At 38.5% G+C, this 25,137-nt stretch overlaps 1 protein-coding gene across 1 annotated transcript; it reads left to right on the top strand.

Annotated features, from left to right (window-relative positions):
• Positions 1-16,633: 16,633 nt before the first annotated feature.
• LOC110701559 (zinc finger BED domain-containing protein RICESLEEPER 2-like) lies at positions 16,634-19,470 on the top strand. The gene is made up of 4 exons (XM_021879192.1): positions 16,634-17,331; positions 17,513-18,789; positions 18,870-18,959; positions 19,184-19,470. Exons 1-4 carry the CDS (start codon positions 16,634-16,636, stop codon positions 19,468-19,470), a joined length of 2,352 nt encoding a protein of 783 aa, XP_021734884.1.
• The last annotated feature ends 5,667 nt before the right edge of the window (positions 19,471-25,137 follow it).

The raw sequence follows: 25,137 nt of genomic DNA, 5'->3' as shown, positions 1-25,137 counted from the left end.
ATACTCTGTCTCTGTTTTCCATGGTCCTAAAACGAACCATAGAAATACCCTTCTCCCTCAAAGCCACTTTATCTATCCCCAAATTCCTCCATATCATTCTAAAGAACCCTTCCATTACAGTTAATGGGGGATTAGCACCACAAACATATACTACAATTGCAGAATTCCAGAAATCAATTTCATCCTGTATATCCTCTAAATCAATTTTAACACATTCAGGGAATTTAGTTTTCACAACATTATCATCAATTGCATGCATATTTGACGCATCAAAATCAGATTGCAGATTCTTTGAAATGGAGTTTACCTGAAGAACAGGGGTTAGATGCATACCCAGATTCTATTCCTTCGATTTCTGCTTCGAACTTGCTTCCATGGCACTAATCCATTCAGAGAAAGCCCTTTTTGTCCTCTTCTGCTGCTCCAATTCCATTATTGAAGCCCCTGGTGAAAGAATTTGTTCTTCCATAAATCGATCAATTTCTGGGTTCCCAATTTCCATCACTTCAATTTCTGGGTTTCCATGCTTTTCCTTATTCTTCTTATTATTTTTTTTTTGTTTCTGATTGTGTTTTTGTTTGTTTTGCGCAATTTTCGAAGAAGATTGAGTACGAGTGCTCACTGCCATGGCTGCTAAGCTCGCACTTTCACGCGCTCTTAGAGAGAAAACCACGCGCTTAATCTTTTTTTCTGAAACTCCATTTTAACAACTCATTCTCATTATTATTGATTTTAATAATAAAAAAATATATTTAAGAGCCTTGTTCCCCTTCCTTCTTCCCTTATCTTAACCAGCCTTACCGGAGCCTGCTGCCCCAATCCCTTCCCCCATCCCCCGACTGTACCTACCCCCTCCCCTGACGGAGACTGCCTCACCCTCCTTTCCCGAGTTCTCATTCCCTTTACCCACCAGGACCACCGCCCATTGCAGGAAGATCCACACCTCACTCCACCACCACCCTCAACTCCCAGCCACGTCCACAGCCTATCGCACCATCAGCTCCCAGACACGACCACTGACCATCAAACCACCATGCCCTGTGCAACACCCACACCCCACTCAACACCATCACACCAATTCAACCACCAACCACATTTTGCAGGTCAAAAACACATGAATAATACGGATAACATGAATTGGAACCGCAATAATCATCATCATTATAATTAAGATTATTGATGTGATCTTCTTCTAATGTAGTTTTAACTAATAATCTAATCCCTTTTTCAACTCATTACTTGTATCTCATTCAAACCAACCCTAGGTTTGCAATCCAAAATAAAATTTCGTTATTTTCAAAAAAGTTAAAACCCATATCAAATCTCACACCTAATTGAAATGGGTGTTCATCAAAATTTAATCTTGATGAGTAATTTTACAGAATTTATAAAAAATAACAATTTTATAGAGAGAGAGAGAGAGAGTAATGAGTGAAGGAATGGGGGCACGAGAGAGCGAATGTCGAAGGGTGGGGTCAGGTGAGGGGGTCATGGTGGTTAGGCGGGGGTCAGGTGAGAGGGTCATGGTGATCATGTGGGGTATCAAAGTCAGGTGAGAAGCTATGGTAGAGGTCTGGGTGGGTGGGAGGAGAGATTTCAGAAAAGAACAAAATTAAAAAGAAAAAATTAACCTGCTAAACAGGTTGTAGGTAAATGAGCTAGACCATTTTAAGTAGATGTGTATCAAAGTTTTTCTTTTCTTTTTTTTTTTGGGATGCAAATGAGGGAAAATCCCGAACAAATAAGGAAAACAATTACACCACCATATGTGGCAAAGCCACTCCAACTAAGTCCTCCAAAAGAGAGTTCTATATTTCGATTGGAGGCTCATTGAAATAAACCACTCTCTCTTAAAGAATAACACCCAAATTGGCAAAGGTATCCGCCACTCTATTCCCCTCCCTAAAACAGTGAACAAAAGAAAACAAAATAAAAAGATTACAAAGACTACGACACTTATTGATGATATGCATACACTCCCCTTGTTGCTGATTCGCATTATTGAAGGCTTCCACACATGCTTTATTGTCCATCTGGTTAATGAGCTGAGCTTCCTGATGCCTATTTGCTTTGCCATTTGAAGACCATAAATTCCCACATTTGCTGCAAACACCTTCACAAATCTTCCTTCTACATCCCTAACCAATCCCCCGCCACTAGCTAGTCCAGGAGAGCCTTTAGCAGCTCCATCAGTATTGAGAGTCCACCAGAGGGAGGTGCATTCCAGAGCACATGAATCTCTTCTTTCTTTCCACCATTCGCACTTAAAATGGGATAATGAATTCTAGGAGTATTGAAAACTCTCCAAGCTTCTTCAACTTGACCTTTGATGAACATACCAGAATCTAGAGGAATCTCACCTTCTCTTCCAAAGACAAACATGTTCCTCCATCTCCAAATCCACTATAAGGTAAGTGCAGAACAAGAGGGCCACTTTTCTGAATAGATAAGCCCGTCAGCTTCCAAATTTTTAACCAACCACTCCTCTAGATTACCAGTATAGAATGAAGGGTGAAGGGCTGTATCTCCAACTTTATTCCAGATTTCACAAGAAGTAGGACAATCTCTTATGAGGTGGAGAAGTGTCTCATCCTCACCAATACTGCATCTATTACAGCTAGGATCTGTAGTTAAATGTCTTCTTTGTCTGTTAGCATTACAGAGGATTCGATCATGTAACACTAGCCATAGAAAAGTCTTGACTCTTTGTTGAACCGAGGTGTGCCACGCAAGTTCCCACTTTGGATTCCATGGAATAACATCATCTTCACGCATTAGCTTTAGTTTATCCTTAACAGAAAACAACCCACTATTAGAACCTCTCCAGTAAATTTGTTCCTCACTTGAGTCATTCTCAATCACCGAATGAGAAGTTATATATATATGTTTTAGTTGTTGGTCAGGAAGCAAGTGTGCAAAAAGGTCCCATCTCCAACCTTTTCCCACTTCCCACATCTCTTCAACTATGGCACCCTCAATTGAACTAGGAATTAAGGCAGTTGCATGATCACGGAGAGGCTTGGTTGATGCCCATCTATGATCCCAAAAGAGTGTACGCTTCCCATTGCCAACTGCTACTTGCGACCCTGCTTTGATCCACTGAGAATTCTCAAAAATCCCTCGCCAAACATTCGACATACTAGATGTAGGGGTGAACATGTCGATATCGCATCGACCCTTGAAATACTTGGCTCGAAGCACTCTAGCCCAAAGAGCGTTAGGTTCTTTCAAAACTCTTCAGCCAAGCTTCGTGAGAGAAGCTTAATTGGTTTGTCTTGCCGATCTCATACCTAGCCCTCCCTTGTCTCGTGGTAATTTTAGTGTGTCCCATGAGATGAATCCTCTATTTTTCGTCCGTACTTCCCCAAATGAACCGTCGAGCTTTTTTTGTTAATTTCATCACAAATAGTACGAGGAAGCTTGGCTGTTTGCATTGAGTAATTTGCCAATGTTGTGATAGTAGACTTCGTGAGAGTAATCAATCCTCCCTGCCAATGATAGATATTTCGTCTTCCATCCTGTGAGACATCTATCTATTTTTTCACAAAGGTGCACATATGTTTCCCTTGTCACTCTGTTGGTGAGGGTAGGCATTCCCAGATTTAGCCCGAGGTCGTCAGTGATTTGTATTCCCAGATTTTCTCCAATAGCCACCCCATCTTCATTTTTTATGTTTCTGGAAATATAAACACGCGACTTGGGCAAGCTAACACGTTGACCAGAAGCTTTGCGGAAGCGATCTAGACAATTTTTTATGACCATGTTCTGTTAAATCAAAGCTTCCGCAAACAATATTAGATCGTCCGCGAAAAATAAGTTAGAAAGAAGAGGACCTCCACGACTATCATGTATTGGTTTCCACTTATCCTTAATAATTGCCTCTTCAATGACTTGATTAAGCCTCTCCATACACAACACAAAAAGGTATGGGGACAAAGGATCTCCCCGTCGAATACCACGAGAAGGGAAAAGGCATATGATTTTTCTCCATTCCACAATATTCGCATAGAGGGGGAAGATACACACTCCGATCCATTATGACTTCAATCATGAGCAACAGAAAATTCATCTCCTTTAGAGTGTCTCGAATAAAGGACCACTTAAGCCTATCGTAGGCTTTCTCAAAGTCTATTTTAATCGTCATATAGCCCTTGTTTCCTTGTTTCTTTTTCATGGTGTGAAGAACCTCCTGCACTATGACTCAATTGTCGATGATCTGACGACCCGGAACAAAGCTAGACTGGGATTGTGCAATGAGTTTAGGGAGCAGTAGCTTGATTCGGTTCACAATTGCTTTCCTAATTATTTTATATGTGACATTACAAAGGCTAATGGGTCGAAATTGTGAGGGTAATTCTGGGTTTTCAAGCTTGGGAATAAGTACAAGAAACATCTCATTGAGAGTATTAGGGAGGGCTTTACCTTCAAGGGCTGCAAGCACCAAATTGTACACGTTCTAAGCTACCAAATTCCAATTCTTCTGGTAGAATAGCGCTTGGAATCCATCTGGTTAAGCGCACCCATATTATTGATTACAAAATCAATATCCCCTTTCGAGTATGGTTTATAGAGTTTGTGCCACTCCTCCTATGATAAAGTCGAACACACCCTTGTAGGAATATTGCAAATCCCCTCATCATCATCAGCAGTAAAGAGCTTTGCAAAATAATCAAGAACCAGATGTTTGACTAGCTCCTTGTCGTGTACCCATTCATCATTCTCATCGTTGATTGCCACAATTTTATTGCGCCACCTACGGATCATAGTAGAGAGGTGGGAAGAAAGAGGTGTTACGATCACCATCTTGTGTCTAGTCAACCCGAGCTTTCTGGTACCATAATAACTCTTCCTGGTCAAGCACCATGTCAAGATCTCTCCTTAATTTTTCTTCAATTTTTATTAAGACAGTCTCTAGTGTGAGATAATTTAGCTTGTATCCCTTGAATTCTAGCCATTAGATTTCTCTTCTCTCGAAATATAATGTGAAAAATTTCCTTATTCCAATTTTGAAGTTTACTAGACAAGGAATTTAAAAGAGGTACTAGAGGGGCCGATTTGTCCCAGTTTTACTCTATGAAACCTGCAAACTTTTCATATGAAAGCCATGCCGCTTGAAAGCAGAAAGGCATGTCTATAGAGTCTAACGGAGTAAAACCATTGGAAGAAATCAACAAGGGGCAGTGGTCAGATTGCAATGTAGGGAGATGTTTAAACCGAGTCTTGTCTAATCTGAGACCCCATTTAGCATTACATAAGATACTATCAAGCCGAGCACTTCTTCTAGTCTCGATGGAATTACCTCGAGCCCACGTGTGAGAAGGGCCCGAGAATTCCACTTCAATGAGTTGATTGTTTTCTACCTAATGATTAAAGTGAAGGCTACATCTCGAAGTTTCAGGGAAACTCGAGCTGCGTTCTTAACCGAACCTTGTCTCATTAAAATCTCTAGCAAGCAGCCAGGATTTGTTATTTCACTTGATAAAGTCAGACAAGTCACGCCATAAATCTCTTCTATTAGCAGGGTCAGGACTCGCATACACTGAGGAGAAATACCATGGTTCTTCCCCCCTCCTATTGATCACCATTGTGATATATTGATTAGACCGTTCAATGGGGTCAATAGTCACTAACTCCGACTTCTAGTAAACCCAAATTTCCCTAGTAAATCCTTGAGCGTCCTCTCTTGTATGTCCCAAGTAACCCAGCATATTGCCTACTCTCACACTACAAGAAAACAGCAAAATTGCGACGGAAAAAGTTCGTCGTAAAATATGTCAATTCCGTCGTAAAGTAGGGTTACGACGGAATTCCGTCGTAAATAGTTGTCGGAAAACCCTTTGTAGGAAAATGGCCATATTACGACGGAATTTCCGTCGTAAACCAACTTTACGACGGAATTTACGACGGAAATAATATCGTCGGACTTGGAATTGGCCTTCATTGAAGATCCGTCGCAAACTTCCGACGGAAACAGGTCCGTCGCAAACTTTAGGTTACGACGGAATTTTCCGTCGTAAAATATAATTTACGATGGAATAATCTGTCGTAATTTATAATTTACGACGGAAAAAAGCCTCGCAAAATATATTTACGACGGAAAAAGCGTCGCAAACTCTAATTTACGACGGAAAATTCCGTCGCAATGTATTTGCGACGGAAAATTCCGTCGCAATGTATTTGCGACGGAAAATTCCGTCGCAATGTATTTGCGACGGAAAATTCCATCGTTATTTATAATTTGCGACGGAATTTTCCGTCGTAAATATTATTTTGCGACAGAAAATTCCGTCGCAAACTATAAATTTCCGACAGAAATTTCCGTCGCAAATATGTACATTACGACGGAAAATTCCGTCATAAATTATATTTCCAGCCCAAAACAAATTTCTGTAATTTTCTGCATTTTCAAACCTGAATTTTTTTAATGATAAATCGACAAAAAAAAAAAAAACTAAATATTGAGTCCTAAAATTGTTGTTTTTAAAAAATTAATTACCGACCTACGAAATTATATTTATGTACATATATATATAATAATTATGTCCTAGTACAAAAGATAGTCCACATTTTGGTATCTATACCAAACAAAATCTAGGTTAGAGTGATTCTATGCTAGACTAAAGCTAAGCTACGCAATCGCCTGGAAACCCTGGCTTGCTCCACCACCACCCGGGTCGTCCCTAGGGTCTCGATGCTGAGGATGAATGGCGGAACATGAGTCGTTGTTGGTGAGACGACTCATCATCTCATCCATACTCTCCTTGTATCTCCTCTCCATTTCAACCATTCGGGCTTCCATTTGAGTTTGGAGAGCTTGCACCCTGTGTTCCATCTGGTCTTGCATTTGAGAAATGACAGACGGCGTGTATTACTGTGAAGAACGGGAACCTCGACCCATCTGTTTGCCATAGTAGAGCTCTGCACTTTGGCCAAGTCTCTTCACACGCCCCTTCTTATTGCGCCCACCCACCGATTCCCAGTACAACTCATTTGGACTCTTCTGAATCCCCTGACTCCTTGTTTCTTCGAGCTTCTTCTGGTAGGTCTCCTACAAAATATTGAAGATAAAAAAAAAAATATTGTTAAAAAAACAACCAACAATATAAGGTAAGGTATCTTTCTTCTAACATTCCAATATCACATACTTTTAGGTGCCTAAGGATAGAAATAAAGAGAAATAAGCACATAAGTCAAATTTCGACCCTAACTCATCCAATATCATCCAAATTTGGCCTATATGGCTAAAACCATGCCTATTTTCTATGTTTTCAATGAAATGGAAGGTTTCTTTCTTCTAACATTCCAATATCAATTGCATTTAGGTGCCTAAGGATAGAAATTAAGAGAATTAAGCACATATGTCAAATATCGACCCTAACTCATCCAAAATCATCCAAATTTGGCCTATATGGCTAAAACCAGGCCTATTTTCTAAGTTTTCAAGCAAATGTAAGGTTTCTTTCTTCTAACATTCCAATATCACATACTTTTAAGTGCCTAAGGATAGAAATTAAGAGAAATAAGCACATATGTCAAATATCGATCTAACTCATCCAAAATCATCCAAATTTGGCCTATATGGCTAAAACCATGCCTATTTTATAAGTTAGCAAGAAAATGTAAGGTTTATTTCTTCTAACATTCCAATATCACATACTTTTAAGTTCCTAAGGATAGAAATTAAGAGAAATAAGCACATATGTCAAATATCGATCTAACTCATTCAAAATCATCCAAATTTGGCCTATATGGCTAAAACCATGCCTATTTTCTATGTTTTCAAGCAAATGGACTCGTTCTTTCTTATAAAATTCCAATATCACATACTTTTAGGTGCCTAAGGATAGAAATAAAGAGAAATAAGCACATAAGTCAGTTTTCGACCCTAACTCATCCAAAATCATCCACATTTGGCCTATATGGCTAAAACCATGCCTATTTTCTATGTTTTCAATGAAATGGAAGGTTTCTTTCTTCTAACATTCCAATATCAATTTCATTTAGGTGCCTAAGGATATAAATTAATAGAATTAAGCACATATGTCAAATATCGACCCTAACTCATCCAAAATCATCCAAATTTGGCCAATATGGCTAAGACCATGCCTATTTTCTATGTTTTCAAGCAAATGGACTCGTTCTTTTCTAACATTCCAATATCAATTGCTTTTAAGTGCCTAAGGATAGAAATTAAGAGAAATAAGCACATATGTCAAATATCGACCCTAACTCATCCAAAATCATCCAAATTTGGCCTATATGGCTAAAACCATGCCTATTTTCTACGTTTTCAAGCAAATGTAAGGTTTCTCTCTTCTAACATTCCAATATCAATTGGTTTTAAGTTCCTAAGGATAGAAATTAAGAGAATTAAGCATATATGTCAAATATCGACCCTAACTCATCCAAAATCATCTAAATTTGGCCAATATGGCTAAAACCATGCTTATTTTCTATGTTTTCATGCAAATGGACTCGTTCTTTTCTAACATTCCAATATCAATTTCTTTTAAGTGCCTAAGGATATAAATTAAGAGAAATAAGCACATAAGTCAATTTTCAACCCTAACTCATCCAAAATCATTTAAATTTGGCCTATATGGCTAAAACCATGCCTATTTTCTATGTTTTCAAGCAAATATAAGGTTTCTTTCTTCTAACATTCCAATATCAATTGTTTTTAAGTGCCTAAGGATATAAATTAAGAGAATTAAGCACATATGTCAAATATCGACCCTAACTCATCCAAAATCATCCAAATTTGGCCTATATGGCTAAAACCATGCCTATTTTCTATGTTTTCAAGCAAATGGACTCGTCCTTTCTTCTAACATTCCAATATAAATTGCTTTTAAGTGCCTAAGGATAGAAATTAAGAGAAATAAGCACATAAGTCAATTTTCAACCTTAACTCATCCAAAATCATCCAAATTTGGCCTATATGGCTAAAACCATGCCTATTTTCTAAGTTTTCAAGCAAATGGACTCGTTCTTTCTTCTAACATTCCAATATCACATAACTTTAAGTGCCTAAGGATAGAAATTAAGATAAATAAGTACATATGTCAATTTTCGACCCTAACTCATCCAAAATCATCCAAAATAAGCATATAATGAGTTCTACTTTGCTAATTTTCCATATATCAACTCATATAATAAGTGTTTACCGCAATCCTTTTTGATTTGTTGTTGACAGCCACTTGGCCTTTTCCAGGCACTTTCTTGAAGTGTGTCTTCAAGAAAAGATCATGGGCATTTGGTAATTAGCCTTGGTTTTTTGCAGCCTTTATATGTACGTGCAGAGAATCAATGAAAACATGTTAGCCCACCAAAATTCATTAATAGACAAATGACTTAATTGTTACTAGACATATTGTAGGAACCTTACCATCCTTTTAGCATGTTGTACAGATGACATTGAACCTTGAAAGTGGGTCGGTTCAACGACATTTTCCATGGATCCGCCTCTTCGGTTCTTCTTGTTTTGTTCCGACCGCTTCTTATATTTTGGATCGGTGGCAACAATTCTCATCATGCCTTCCTGGACATCTTTGCTAAGCCATCTTGGTTTGCGACCATTCAGCCTGTGTGTGATGTTGTAGAACGTGTCACGTAGACGATTTGCAAACTTTTCTTCGAAAGTGTCCTTCACTTGGTTGTTTAACTCAGGTGCCCACTTGAATTTTTTCTGCAAATCAAGAAAATGTCTTTATTACAAAATTCAACTCTATCAATATAATTTATAAAACATGAATTATGTTAGGTCAAAGTTATCATACGTTGAACAAGTTCCAAAAGTGCTCTCTCGAATCTTCATCAACCTCTCCATAATTCCTCCAAGGCTCAACATAGTAGCCGGTTAGCGAGTCAGAGAGCACATTCTTCACCGGGATATCATCAAACCTATAATAAAGGATAGACATTCATGTAAGTAGATAATCAACAAAAAGTGAACAAAACATGGTTAAAGTAATACAAATTCACTTTATCAAAGTAAATACGAATTTAAGGATATTTCATTATACAAATACATACGCACCAAAGTGTGGAAGGGTCCAACTCTAGCAAGTCATTAGGATGCGGGTCCTGTAGCTCCTGTTCCTGATGCTCCTGTTGCCCTTGTACATGCCGAGGAATCTGTCTCCGATTGACGATTTCTTGAGAGGCCCCCAAATCATGTGTCTCCTCTTCCTCCATTGACTCATCCTCGTCAACACGTACAACCTGAGATTTCCCCTTAGACTTTCTCCTCTTGGACGTTTCTCCTTGATTTCCTCCTCCCATGATGACCACCTTAAAAAGTTGTTAGTACCATGATCGCACATTGTAAATTCATAAATTAGATCCATAAGACATTAAAATAATAAAATGATACCAAAAATGTAATGCAATATTACAAGTCCGAGTAGTCATTAAAAACTAAACATTCGAAGACAATAGTTAAAGGAGTAACTACATATTCTCCTCTTCATTACTCTTATCACTACTACCACTATCATTATCACTATCATTATTACTATCACTAGTGTTATCTAAAAATACATCGATGTCCTCTTCTTCGTCACTGTCACTGGAGCCAATGCTTTCTTCTTCTTCTTCATTACTTGAGATAATAAAGTCATCGTCATCGTCATCATCACTATCAAGTTCATAGTCTGGAATGTCATTTGGTGGACAAAGCGTTGCATGTACTTGTGGTGAAGGACCCTGCAAAAACTCTAAATCCACCGGAGCATCAATCACCGACCTTGCTTGAGTTCTAAATACAGCCCACCATTGAACCCGATCACATTTAAGGCTAGGGTAAGATGCATAACACACTTGAGACACTTGGTAAGATAAGACAAATGGATCATACTTGGGATACTTCTTAGTATGATTTACTTCGACAAGCTTGTATTGTTCATGAGTGTTCATTCCTTTACCACAATCCATCCAACTACAACTAAACAAAATAGTCTTGTACTCTTTTTCGGGACCGGTGTAGACAAGTTCAATTATGTCGTTTAAAATGCCAAAGTACTCTCCACCGTCCTCACTTGAGACACACACCCCGTAATTCATCGTAGATTTGTGTTTGCCATAGGACTGTGTGTGGAAATTAAAGCCACCGACAAATATCTGGTTCCAAGTCCGAACACGCTTGAAAGGCCTCATAGACAATGCTCGCAACACATCGGAACTTGGTTTTTGTTCTCTCACCTATAACCGTTACGAATACAAGCATCACACTAATTGAAATGAAATATATTATATTATATTATCACAAATTAATCGATATGCAATGTTCGAAAAGTATTATCACCTTGTGATGAAACCAATCAGGGAATTCACTTTCGCATTTCTCCATGACATCTTCTCGACGCAAATAAGTTCGAGTACTAAGAATGTAGTCCTCAAACTTCCTGACAGATTAATGACACATGGTTAATCATTGCAGCAATTATATTAAATTTAAGGGATTTTCATAAGTTTATCCTAAACATATATACCTTTCGTATTCACCAAGAATGCTGGTATTTCTTAAAATGAACAAATGAGCACGTTAGAGTTCCTTGTCATCTAAATACCGAGTTTTACCCAAATTTGACACACGATCGACCCTTATCCACCGTGAACAGCTCTGGGATTTCATCGTTGTCAGCCTGGGATTCCACATCAGCATTCACATTTCGACCTAGATCTCGTGTTTTTGTGTCAACTGAGGGCTGAAAGTAATTGGAGCAGAAGTTTGATACCTCTTCAGTGAGATAAGTGTTGCATATGGAACCTTCAACACGAGCCTTATTACCAATTTTTCGTTTCAGGTGATTAAGGAACCTGTAATTATGTCTATGTAGCCGTAGAAGTATAAGTAACGGAAATCAATTAAAGAGATGAAAGTAAGAGTTGAGAAAGGACCTTTGATTTACCTTTCGAAAGGATACATCCACCGATATTGAACAGGTCCACATAACTTGCCCTCATATGGCAAATGAATTGGTAAATGCTCCATGGAGTTGAAGAAAGATGGGGGGAAAACCTTCTCAAGCTTGCACAGGATCTCAGCTATGTTTTTTTCCAATCGCTCCATGTCGCTAACTGTAATTGTGTAGCAACATAAATCGTGAAAGAATTGGCTTATCTCTGTAATTGCATTCCATATATGGGTAGGGAGAAATTCTCTCAAAGAAGTGGGCAACAACCTCTCCATGAACACGTGACAATCATGACTTTTCATTCCATGTAACTTACCTGATTGCAAATCAACGCATCGGCTCAAATTGGAAGCGTAACCATCAGGAAACCGCAGCTGTTTGACCCACTCACACAAAACCTTTCTCTGAGCCTTGTCAAGAGCAAATGGAGCCTTTGGCATGAATTATTTTCCTCTATCATCCTCTTGAAGATGTAGCTGGGGCCGTTTACAGTATTTAGCAATGTCATTCCGAGCTGATGGCGTGTCACAAGATAGCTTTTTCACGTCCATTATAGTGTGAATCAACTGATCAAAAAAGTTTTTTTCAACGTGCATGACATCTAAGTTGTGACGAACAAGCAGATGTTTCCAATATGGAAGGTCCCATAGAGTGATTTGATTGAACCACCCTTTTTTTGCATTCTTGAGACGTTTTAGTGCCTCGGGGCCATATGTTGCTTTTGGGAGGTTTTTCACACATTCCCAAAGTTCCTCTCCTGACATGATGTGAGGTGGTGAACCCTTTTCGACTTTGTTTTTACAAAATGCATTTTTACTATTTCGAAAAGGATGATTTGTCGGAAGGAATTGACGATGGCAGTCAAACCAAGAAACCTTACCACCATTTTCGAGCCAAAATGCTTTGCTTTTCTCCATGCAATATGGACAAGCCTTCTTACCGGCTATGGTCCAACCAGATAACATACCATAAAGCCGGGAAGTCACTAACGGTCCATAGGATGGCTGCTCGAAGATTGAAATTTTGTTTTCTCGAAATATCGTAAGTATTTGCCCCAACTTCCCACAACTGTTTCGACTCGTGTATGAGCGGATACATGTAAACATCCAAGTTGCCCTTAGGGTTTTTAGGACCAGGAACGAGTAACAAAAGAAACATGAACTGTCTTTTCATACACATTGACGGAGGCAAGTTATAAGGGGTCAAAATGACAGGCTAACATGAATACTGTCCCCCAAACTGACCATGTGGAGCAAATCCATCCGTACATAGGCCAAGTCAAACATTACGAGGTTCAGAGGCAAACTCAGGAAAGCAACTATCTAGGTGTTTCCACGCTTCACTATCGCTAGGGTGTGCCATTGTGCCTTGAACTCCAGGATTTTTAGCATGCCATGTCATTTCCTCAGAAATGTTTTTAGTTGCAAAAAGCCTTTGCAACCTAGGTGTGATAGGGAAATAAAAAAGAACATTCAAAGGCACTAAGCTACCTTTAGAAGTCTTCTTGTATCGGTCGCTGCCACACACCCTACATGTAGATAATTGAGCATCATCTTTCCAAAACAACATACATCATTTCGAGCATGCATGAATCTTTTCATGGGGCAGCTCTAACCCCTTAACAATTTTCTTGACCTCATAGAATGTCTCGGCCATGTGGTTGTTGTTAGGAATCGCTTCATTAACCAAAGAAGCAAATCCATCAACACATCTGTGCGGCAAATTATACTCACACTTTAGGCTAGTGATTCTAGAAGCCATCTCTAACACAGACAATGAACTCCCTTCATATAATGGTTGTTCAGAAACCCTTAACAAATCAAAAAATGGCTTGGCCTGTGCATTAGGCTCCTCCTCTAATGAAACAGCTGGCTCTTCGGAATGGCCTTGATCTTGAGACTGACCAAAGGCATCCAAAATCATTTCACGATATTCATTTGACTGCCTTCTACGAGTTCCTGGAAACCCTTCCCCATGACACATCCACTCGTAGTAATTAGGTAAAAAAACCGCTGCGATACAAATGAAGTTTGACCGTATCTGGATCCCAAAGACGTTTGTTTTTGCATTTAAAACATGGACACCTAACTTCATTCGGGTTGCTACTCTCGGGATGATATTCCACATATTTAAGGAATTCATCTACCCCCTTCAAGAACTCAGGATTAATAGAATTCCCAACCTTCCTTTCTTACATCCAGCTACGTTCTTTTCGTTTCATGATTACAAGTTCTACACAACTAACACATATGCCATTAATCACATTAGTCATAAAGCACAATATATATTCATTATAGATCAAACTGTTAAGGAAATTCAAATGAGAAGAGAAATGATTTCCAAGGGTCCTTATCACTCCAACCTAACCCATCCTTGTACGTTCAATCTCACTAGTGAATGTATGCCAGAATTTCAATTCTATGGAAAATCCAGCAGCATCTCCCTACAGTTCCCCGAGTACACAATATAGGCGATTAGAAACACCTATATATGTACCTAGAGAGCATTGTAGAGCAATGACAAGCAAGGATCTTCCTTAGAGTTAAAACAAAGGAATACATTCACCACCTAAGTGAGAATAAACGTATAAGGACAGTCCCAACCGGGGACTATTCAAGACATACTCCTAATGTGTATGCCTTGAATGGGTATCTAGGCATATGATTGTGCAAATGATTTTTTTAAAAATATATATACTTACCTAACATACATAATATTAAACAAATATATCAAGATTAAACTAAACAAGAGAAACAAATCAAACCAAACCAAAGTAAACTAATATATCATATTAAACTAAACCAAACCAAACTACCGTTTTATATCTTAAATTAAACTAACATATTTCTAAAAAAACTAAACTAAATTAAGATACTTTATATTAAAATAAATTAAAAACACATTATATTAACATAATATTAACTAAACTACATTATGTTAAACTAAACTAAACCAAACTAACATTGTTTTTTTTTTTAAAGATCAAGGGAGCAATTAATTAATTATAAGATTTATTTAAAAAAATATATACTTAACTAACATACATAATATTAAACAAATATATCAAGATTAAACTAAACAAGAGAAACATATCATAACACCATACTATTAATATAAACCAAATCAAACCAAACCAAAGTAAACTAATATATCATATTAAACTAAACCAAACCAAACTACCGTTTTATATATTAAATTAAACTAACATAATTCTAAAAAAACTAAACTAAATTAAGATACTTTATATTAACATAATTCTAAAAAAATTAAACTAAAACACATTATATTAACATAAACTTAACTTAACTACATTATGTTAAACTAAACTAAACCAAACTAACATTACTTTTTTAAAGAGAAGGGAGCAATTAATTAATTATAAGAGATGACCAATGTGAATAAATTAACCAAACTAACCTACATACATACATTATAATTAAAACCCAACACACTGTCTAATAACCAAAGTAACATACACACATACATTATATTAGGGTTTGTAATGTAATTAGGGATGTCAGTAGGGCGGGTCTAGTAGGAGACCCGCCCCATCCCCGCCCCAATGGGGCGGGGATGGGTCTAGCTTTGGCGGGTCGCGGGGCGGGGATGGGTCTAAACTCCATACCCGCCATGGGTGATGGGGCGGGGGTGGATTTTAGGCAATACCCGCCCCATCCCCGCCCCGCCCCACCTGACCCGCCCCATCCCCGCCCCGCCCTGCCTGACCCGCCCCATACCCGCCCCAGCCCCGCCTGACCCACCCCATACCCGCCCCATACCCGCATTATACCCGACCCACCCATATGTACATATATATCATTAATTTATTTATTATGTATACAGGGAAAAAAAATAATTAATGAAGTTTCTGGAAAAAAGCCACACATTCTCAATTTCTCATTCTCAAACTTTCAACCCTAGCCATCACGTATTCAGGCAGTCAGGCTCACTTTCTCCTCCGTTTCCCACTTTCTCCTCTCAGGTTGTCACGTTACTTCCACCTCTGAGGCTGTGAATCTCGTCGCCGGTCAACGAAAAATCCGACCAGAAACTCGACCAGGTAATCTCTCTAACTCTCTCTCTCTTTTTTTTCCCCCAATTATTTTTTCCCTTACCATTTTATCTTATGAAAAATAAATGAACTAATTAACTAAGAAATTAAGAAGCCATTAAGATTTTGGATGCTTAAAACTACAAGTTTGAATGTTTGATTATGTATGAGTTAATTTAATTGATTTGCGTCTGTGAGTATGTCCTAGGTAACAAAACCATTTTTTTTTTGATGAAAAATAATTTGATTAATTACTTGAATAATTTGCTATTATGTTTGATTACTTGTTTTTTGAGTTGCATGATATTGATATAATTGATCTGTCTATTTGCATTTTATTTTGTATTTGTATGACGATAGTGGGGGGTTCAAGGGTATTTGTATAATTTGTATTTGATTTGTCTAGTTGCATGATATAGAATAATTTGTACTTGTATGTTCAATTATGTCTACTGTTAACCATAGATGTTTGATAATTTCAAAGTATATGTTGATAATTTGTATTTGTATGGGAAATTGGGAGGTTCAAGGGTCAGATACTTGTAGGATATCTTTTTTTAAGTACACTAAAGGATTATGTGTTGACTTGTTGAAAGTAGTAGTTTAATTTGTTCATGAATTGACCATTAAATTACTGCAATTTATTTTAGAGGAGAACCGGAGAATGACATCAAAAAATGACAATAATGTTAGTGTTCCCACTTCCGCTAGTAATACTCCAATTACATTGGATGACGATGAAAGTCCCGTGGAGACTAATTCCGATCCTTCTGTCCTACCAATAACTAGTAGGCATACTTCAGCAGTGTGGTCTGATTTTAAGAGAAAGAGGGCTGGTGATGCAGTAAAAGCTGAATGCAACCATTGCTCTAAGCTACTTGCCGGTGGGTCGAAAGCAGGGACTACTCATTTGAAAGATCATTTAAAAATATGTCCAAAGAGAGTATGTCAAGATATTCGACAATCAAGATTGTTTGGTACACAAAAAAACTTGAATGATAAGAATGAAACGATGACATTGGCCCCTTATGAATTCCACCAAGAAGATGGAAGAAGAGACTTGGCGGAGATGATTATTTTGCATGAGTATCCAATTAGCATGGTTGAACATATGGGTTTTAGAAAGTATAGCAAGACACTCCGACCTGGATTTAAAGTGCCATCTCGCAACACAACAAGAAAAGATATTATGAAAAGATATGAGCTTGAGAAGGAGAATGTTGCAACCTTGTTGAGGAAAGCAAAGGGCAAGATTGCCTTAACTACTAACATGTGGACTGCTGACAACCAGAGAAAAGGTTATATGGCGGTCACCTCACATTTCATTGATAATACATGGAAGTTGCAAAGTCGGATCTTAAGGTATTGTTTTCTAGTTACTTATAACTTGTTTATTTTTTTGGTTGCCTTTGTATTGTTATAGTTTTTTGTGTGAGATTTAAAATGAAAACATACCTTTATATTGATGTTCCCTGGAAAATATCATAGTAATTATAAGTGATGATGATAGGTTTTTATATGTCAATTTCAATGGTTTTGTTAGGTTTTTATATGTCCCTGCCCCTCATACTGCCGAGGTCCTTGCTGATGCATTGAAAGAAAGTATTCAATCATGGAATCTTGATCTTAGGTTGTCTTCTATAACTGTGGATAATTGTTCGACTAATGATGCAATGATGGAAATTTTGAAAGGAGTGTTTCCATATAGCTCACTTTTATTGCGAGGTGATTTTTTTCATATGCGTTGTTGTGCTCACATTTTAAATTTGATTGTTCAAGATGGTTTAAGTGTTGTGGTATCAAATGGTGTTCAAAGGATTAGGGATAGTGTTGTGTTTTGGACTGCTTCTGATAAGAGAGTACAAAGGTTTGAACAAGTTGCTAAGCAAATAGCTCCTGAGTGTACTAGAAAGTTAGCACTTGATTGCAAAACTCGGTGGAATTCTACTTATGAAATGTTTTCTATTGCTATTTGTTATAGAGAAGTGTTTGTTGTTTTAAGTGCTCGAAATAATTTATATAAGAATCCACCGACACCTGAAGATTGGGAAAAAGTTGAGAAAATATGTGAACATTTAGAAGTGTTTAGTAAAACTACCCTTAACTTTTCAGGAACAAATTACCCTACTGCCAATCTTTATTTTCCTAAAATTTGTGCTTTGAGAATTGCTATTTCTGGTTGGCTTTTATCTCCTCATGATTATGTAAGGAAAATGGCCGACATTATGTTGCTGAAATATAACAAATATTGGGCTAATGTGAATGGTTTAATGGGAGTGACAACAATACTAGATCCTAGATACAAAATGGCTCTTATTCGGTTTTATTTTGCAAAAAATTTTGATGAGCATGACTTTGAAATTGAGGTTGGTAGAATTAGTGATCTTCTACGAAGATTGGTTGAAGAATATGGCTCTAAGATCGGTAAAACTCAAGGTAGTAGTAGCCAACAACCTTTTGATTTGGGTAGTAGTAGCAAAGCCAATGAAGAGGCCTTTATGCAAGAATTTGCAGAATTTTTGCAACAAGATAAGGATCCAAGTCATGAAATTTCTGAATTGGATAAGTATTTAGATGCTGCTAATGTGCCTCTAGTCCAAGATTTTGATATTCTTGATTGGTGGAAGAAAAATGGAGGCACATATCCCATTCTTCAGCAAATAGCCCGAGATATATTGAGCATTCCTGTTTCTACTGTTGCATCGGAGTCCGCATTTAGCACAAGTGGTCGGGTTCTTAATCCTTATCATACTCGGCTTTTACCGGAAGCAGTCGAAGCTTTGATGTGTACTCAAAATTGGATATGGGCAACTCTTAAAGGTAGATAGCTAAAATAACATTTTATTTAATTACTATTATTATTATTTTTTTTTAATTAAGTCACATTGTTGTATTTGCAGATTGTGGAGAATTCAAGAATGATGAGTATGCTAAATTAGTGGGTGAATTAGAGGAAGAATTTGAAACATGGGATATCGATTCCGCAACAAGTGGAGTTTGCACCGAATAATTCAAGGCCTAATGGATTTCTTATTATGTATTTTAATATTTGTAAACTTGTCGTATTTTTAATTTTGGACTTTGGACAATTTGAGTTACTGTTTTTTTTTCAATGTGTGAAGTATGTACTGGTGAACTGCTTTCTTTGTATTTGAGTTGTAGGCTTGACTGCTGTAGTATAGATTTTTTTTTTTTTTTTTTTTTTTTGGAATAGATTTAAATATATTATTTGTTGTGGAGTTCAGATGGGGATTTGGTGGGTATGGGGCGGGGATATGGGCGGGGATTTGGTGGGTATGGGGCGGGGATTATGTGGGGCTAAAACGGGGATGGATATCCACATGGGGATGGGGCGGGGGTGGTTTTGAAGTTAGACCCGCCGGGGCGAGGATGGGGAAAATTTCCAGACCCGCCGTGGGGATGGGGGTGGGGATGGGGATGAAAATGGGAGGCGGGGATGGGGATGGAAATGCCAAAACCCGCCCCGCCCCGCCCCGTTGACATCCTTACACATATTGGAGTTAAATTGGACAGTACAATGAGCATCATCAATTAATTGTGATACAGAAATTAGATTGCAACGTAAATCGGGGACAAATAGGACATGCTTAAGAACAATTTTAGATGATAGACGAACTGAGCCTTCCTTCGTGGCATTCACTGTTTTGCCATCCGGGAGACCAACCGGACAATGTGAGATGTGACTCGTATCAAAAAGCCATATGTCATCACAAGTTACATGCCTAGAAGCCCCTTTGTCAACGATCCACAAGGTATTATCAAACTCACCGTTCAAACGTTCGTCGGGAATTTGAGTGTTACCAATAAAACCAGCAATTGCCCTCCACTGTTCTGCTGTGAAAGTCTGAGAGGAACCCCCTATTGAATCTGCCTTATTAGCTGCTGTAGCATTCGGACGAGGAGGAGCCCGAGCTTTAGAGCTGGTCTATTGCGGTTTGCCACGTTTTGAAGGGTTCGGTCACCAATCTGGGTACCCTTTGAGTTCAAAACAATCAGAAATTACATGGCCATGTTTCTTGCAATGGTTACAGTGAAGACCGGACTTATCTGACTTCTCATCAGAGGCTGCTGTCCTTTGTTTTTTCCGGTGCTGGTTCAAAGAGAAAACCCCACTGCCTCGGATGTCTTCTCATCAGGGGTTTGCTTGGCGATTCGTACACGTTCGTCTTACACAACCAACTGGTACGCCCGATCAAGAGTCGGCAAAGGGTCTTGAGATAATATATTAGTACGAGTCTGAGTATAATAATCAGTACATAGGCCCATCAAGAACTCATGGAGTCGAGTATTTTCACGACGTTTTTCATGCTCCACACCTGCTATACACGTCTGGCAGCAAGCACAAGTAATGAGCGGCTCATGGTTGTTTAATTCCTCCCATAGAGCCGTCAATTTTCCAAAATAGGAGGCCACTGACATAGTCTTCGTTTGCTCACACAGATTGGAACACCATTCATGCCATGTTGATATCATGTCAAAGTAATTAGGGCTCAAAGCTTAAGCCTCATTCATTGATTGATCTTTCAATATATAGAGTACATAGTTTCCTAAAGTCTAGCAAAATAATATTCTCAAGATAAATCTTGTGCCTATAAACTAGGAAACTAAATATACGATAAATATCACAAAGATATGATAATATTCCTAACAGTTACGGACCATGGGCTTAGAGTTAATAGGTGACAGGCCACCATCAATGTTTTGCACAAAGGGCCAAAATAAAAACTTGACTCCATTTCATCATTCGACAAATGATTACCTGCTTGTCTCAGCCTCCTTCTTGGAACATTCACCTGAGTTGAGATTATGAAAGTTGGGTCATCGAGTTTGAAGATTTATTTTATCTGTTAGATTTTGTGTAAACTCCTCAGAATGGAGTGATTCCATTGATCAAATATACATAGGGTTACAATAGTGAGCCTTAAACACGTTAAGAGATCTCACAAGATAATTACAGAATATTAACAAACTATATCCTTCTATACAAAATAATAACGAGAATATTTATCATATTCTAACACACCCCCGCAGTCTTAGCGGGAGGAGGACGTACGCTGAGACTGGTTCGAAATTCCAGAAATAGTTGTCGAGGTAGGCCTTTTGTGAAGATGTCAGCAAACTGATAACGTGAAGGAACGTGCATGATCCGTACATGCCCCAACACCACCTTTTCTCGAACGAAATGAATGTCCATTTCGATGTGCTTGGTACGTTGGTGTTGTACGGGGTTATGAGATAAATAAATGGCACTGACATTATCACAATAAACAACGGTGGCCTTTCTAAGAGGACACTGTAACTCCAAAAGAAGATTACGAAGCCAACATGCCTCGACAACAACATTTGCTACGCCACGATATTCTGCCTCTGCACTTGATTTAGAAAGAGTAGGCTGACGCTTAGAAGACCAAGAAATGAGATTGTCACCTAGAAAACAACAATACCCTGAGGTCGAACGACGAGTGTCAGGACACCCGCCCCAATCTGCATCAGTTTAAGTAATCAATTGCGAGGATGATGAAGGATATAAATGTAACCCGTGATCAATGGAGCCCTGAATATAACGCAGTATGCGTTTCAATGCATCATAGTGAGCCTCTCTGGGGTCATGCATGAATAAGCAAACCTGCTGAACTGCATAAGCAATCTCAGGGCGAGTGAAAGTCAAATACTGAAGAGAACCTGCAAGACTGCGATATAGTGTTGGATCATGAAATTTAGGCCCTGTCTTTGCACTGAGCTTGGATTGGGTATCCACTGGAGTCGTCGCAGGTTTACAACTAGCTATACCTGCGCGCTCTAAAATTTCCTGCGTATATTTCTGCTGTGACAAAAACAAGTATGATGGAGTACGAATGACAGCAATGCCCAGAAAAAAATTCAGAGGACCTAAATCAGTCATTAGAAATCCTGTAGCAAGTGATAGATGATTAGCTCACATAAAAAATCTGAGGATGTGACCAACACAATATCATCAACATATAATAGAAGGTATGCCATATCATTTCCGTGTCGAAAAATGAATAAAGAATTGTCACTCTTAGAAATGACAAACCCCATCTGCAAGAGAAAGTTAGCAAACCGTTGATACCAAGCCCTAGAGGCTTGTTTTATATCATAAAGAGCCTTACGGAGTCTGCAAACATAGCCTGGAAATCTCTTGTCAACAAAACCGGGGGGTTGATGCATATACACACACTCTTTCAAATCACCATGTAAAAAAGCATTTTTTAACATCAAGTTGATGAATAGCCCACTTACGAGTCATAGCCAAGCTTAGCACCGTGCGAATAGTGGCCGGTTTCACAACCGGACTAAAAGTTTCATCACAATCCACTCCTTCAACCTGTTATTTACCATTGCAAAGAAGACAAGCTTTGTGTCGTTCCAAATCACCATTAGAATTCAATTTATGACGAAAAAGCCACATACAATTAACAATATTCACCCCCGTAGGCCTAGAAACCAATTCCCATGTCCCCGTATTAATTAAAGCACTATATTCATCACGCATCGTAGCATTCCGATTTGGGTCGGAAAGGGCTTGTTTGTGATTTTTGGGAAGCCGGGAGCGGATTATTGGATGACTCGGGGTGGTAATGGCAAGGCCGAATTTTGGGTTCGGTTTAAATATGCTGTGTTTGGAATGTGTTTGCATTTGAGGAGAGGGAGGTGGACGAGTTGGTGTGATAAGGGTGCAGCCACGAAGTGGGGGAGGTGTGTAGGCAGGGGGTGTCGAGCCAGCAGTGCGCGTGGCTGGGCTGTGTGGTGCAGCAGCACTGTCCGAGCCAGCAGAAGGCGTGGCTGGGCTGCCTGGCTGCACTTCCAGGCTCGGTGTGGGGCTGTGCGAAGCAGCTGCTATGGTTGCCAGCTCTGCCTGGCCAGCAAAAAGCGGGGCAGCAGGGCCACATAGGCTGGTCAGCGAGTAGGCTGCGGTGTGAGGCAGAATGTGACAGGGTAAAGTCGTATCCCCTAATCAAAATTAAATACCTAAATCCTCTAACTAAAGTAGATAGGGAAGTAGGGTCGATCTCCACAGGGAAACAAGTCTTTTTACTCCTAATTAATTATTATAATCTAAATTATCTAAGTAACCAATATTTACATTTGAGTATGAAACTAAACTACAAAGAATAGGAGTAGAGGGAAAACAATTTATAAAAGGATCTAGAGCATAGGTTCACCAATAAATAATACTCCAGGGTAAAACATAATAATCAATCTTCAATGCATAAATTAATCAGATTATAAAGGGCTTTCGCTACGTATTATAATCACACAATTAATTTACCGGTATTAAATATCATCTTTCGAATCTCGACCTAACCATTTATAAATTAACCTGCCTATTGAAACTAGACCTAAACATCAATTCTCATCTGTCGAATCTCGAATCAATATTGTTAAACTCATGCATAAAACATCTGCGCAAATCTAGTCACATAGCATTAAATCAATCAATAGAAAATTAATCTAACATTGACAATTAACAATAATAAATTACCCCTTCATATTATTTATGGATCCCCACAAACCCTAGAAATAAAACTACTCACACATATTTAAAACTAAACAAATCAAAGCAATAAAATAAGTCATGATGGAAGGAAATAAGATTAAGAGAAGAGAAATCGTTACCAAACTAATCTGTATTAATGGAAATAATCAAGAACAAGAGTTGAGAGAAGAGTTAAGAGAGAGAAAAGATCCTAAGTAGAGAGAGAAAGTCTAAGAAAGAAGATCATCTAAAAATTCCGTACAAAATCGTATTTAAACGTTTTTCTAAAACAAAAATTAAAACTAAACATCATCAGGTCTTCTAGAAACGCGCGCCCGATCAGGCGAAGGGCCGCCCGATCGGGCGCGCCTTTTTCTTCGCGTTCTTCCCAAGCAGCATCGCCCGATCGTGCTAGATGCTCGCACGATCGGGCGCGCCTTAGCATGCACAACACTATGGTTTGCCGCGCCCGATCGGGCTAGAGGTTGCCCGATCGGGTCTTTCCTCCCCTTGAGGCTTGGACTTCGATTGGGCTAGATTTCTCGGCCCAATCCGGATTTCCTCTTGGGTCTCGAATACTTGGTCCAAATGCCTCGGGATCCCAATTACCGAGCCCTTAATACCGGCTCTCACCGATCCTGGGCTCCAAAAGTGGTCGCGTCCTTCTATCTTCCGTAGTTTATCCATAAAGCCCGGGAAAATGCTCTAAGAGTGCAATTTCCTGTAAAATACAACTAAAACTACGAAAACACTAGAACACACAAATTAGTAATAAAAGTGGCCCGAAAGAGCCAAAAACACTACTAATAACGACCAAGGGACGGGGGTAAAACACTATATAAAATGGACATATCAAACTCCCCCAAGCCAAACCTTTGCTTGTCCCTAAGCAAAGATCTCATCAATGAATCAATAAATACGCTTCACCCCAATCCATAAAAATCAAGCACAAATGATTCAGGGTAAATAAAATAAACATGCTTCAAAATCAACCAATCGAATCCATCCAATTACCTTTCTTCCCTAACAATTGTCAAACAGAGCAAACCATAAGAGCATATAGAATTCAAAACTAGTGCTCACACACTCAACTCTCATTTATGTGGCGAGTAAAGGATGTACTCGATCGCTCTTCATCCAACCCCTTTATGTGAACAATGCCCTCCCAACTCACACTCTCGTGTGTATAAAACAATGAACGCTCAATCCTACTAGTCGACTCGAAATATGTCAAATCATAACTTGCATTGATAAACAACACTTTCACATTCATACAATTCTATGCACAAAGGTCGGAAGGTCTTTAAAGCTTGTAACGTAAGGCTAGGGTAAAGAGTAGGATAAATTTGGGAATAAGTGAGAGAAAAGCTATGCTTAAAGGAGCCATATCCTAATAAAACCCATGATAAAAAATAACTATTGATCAACATCTCCTACATAACCAACTCTAACATCAACCAAAATATACTCCAATCATAATAAATAAACCCAACTCTTACAATTCCACTCATAAGATATAATAATGAAGAAATAGAGTGAATAAACAAACTTTATTTTCCAAACTTGAATTTTCCATTGAAGCTCTTATTTTTCCTTTGATCAATCTCCAAATAGAACATTTGAACATTTTTTTCTATTCGAAGTTCACT

The sequence above is a fragment of the Chenopodium quinoa genome, unplaced genomic scaffold, assembly GCF_001683475.1.
Source record: "Chenopodium quinoa cultivar QQ74 unplaced genomic scaffold, ASM168347v1, whole genome shotgun sequence".
Lineage (NCBI taxonomy): Eukaryota > Viridiplantae > Streptophyta > Magnoliopsida > Caryophyllales > Amaranthaceae > Chenopodium > Chenopodium quinoa.
This window is presented reverse-complemented; position numbering and strand designations above follow the sequence as displayed.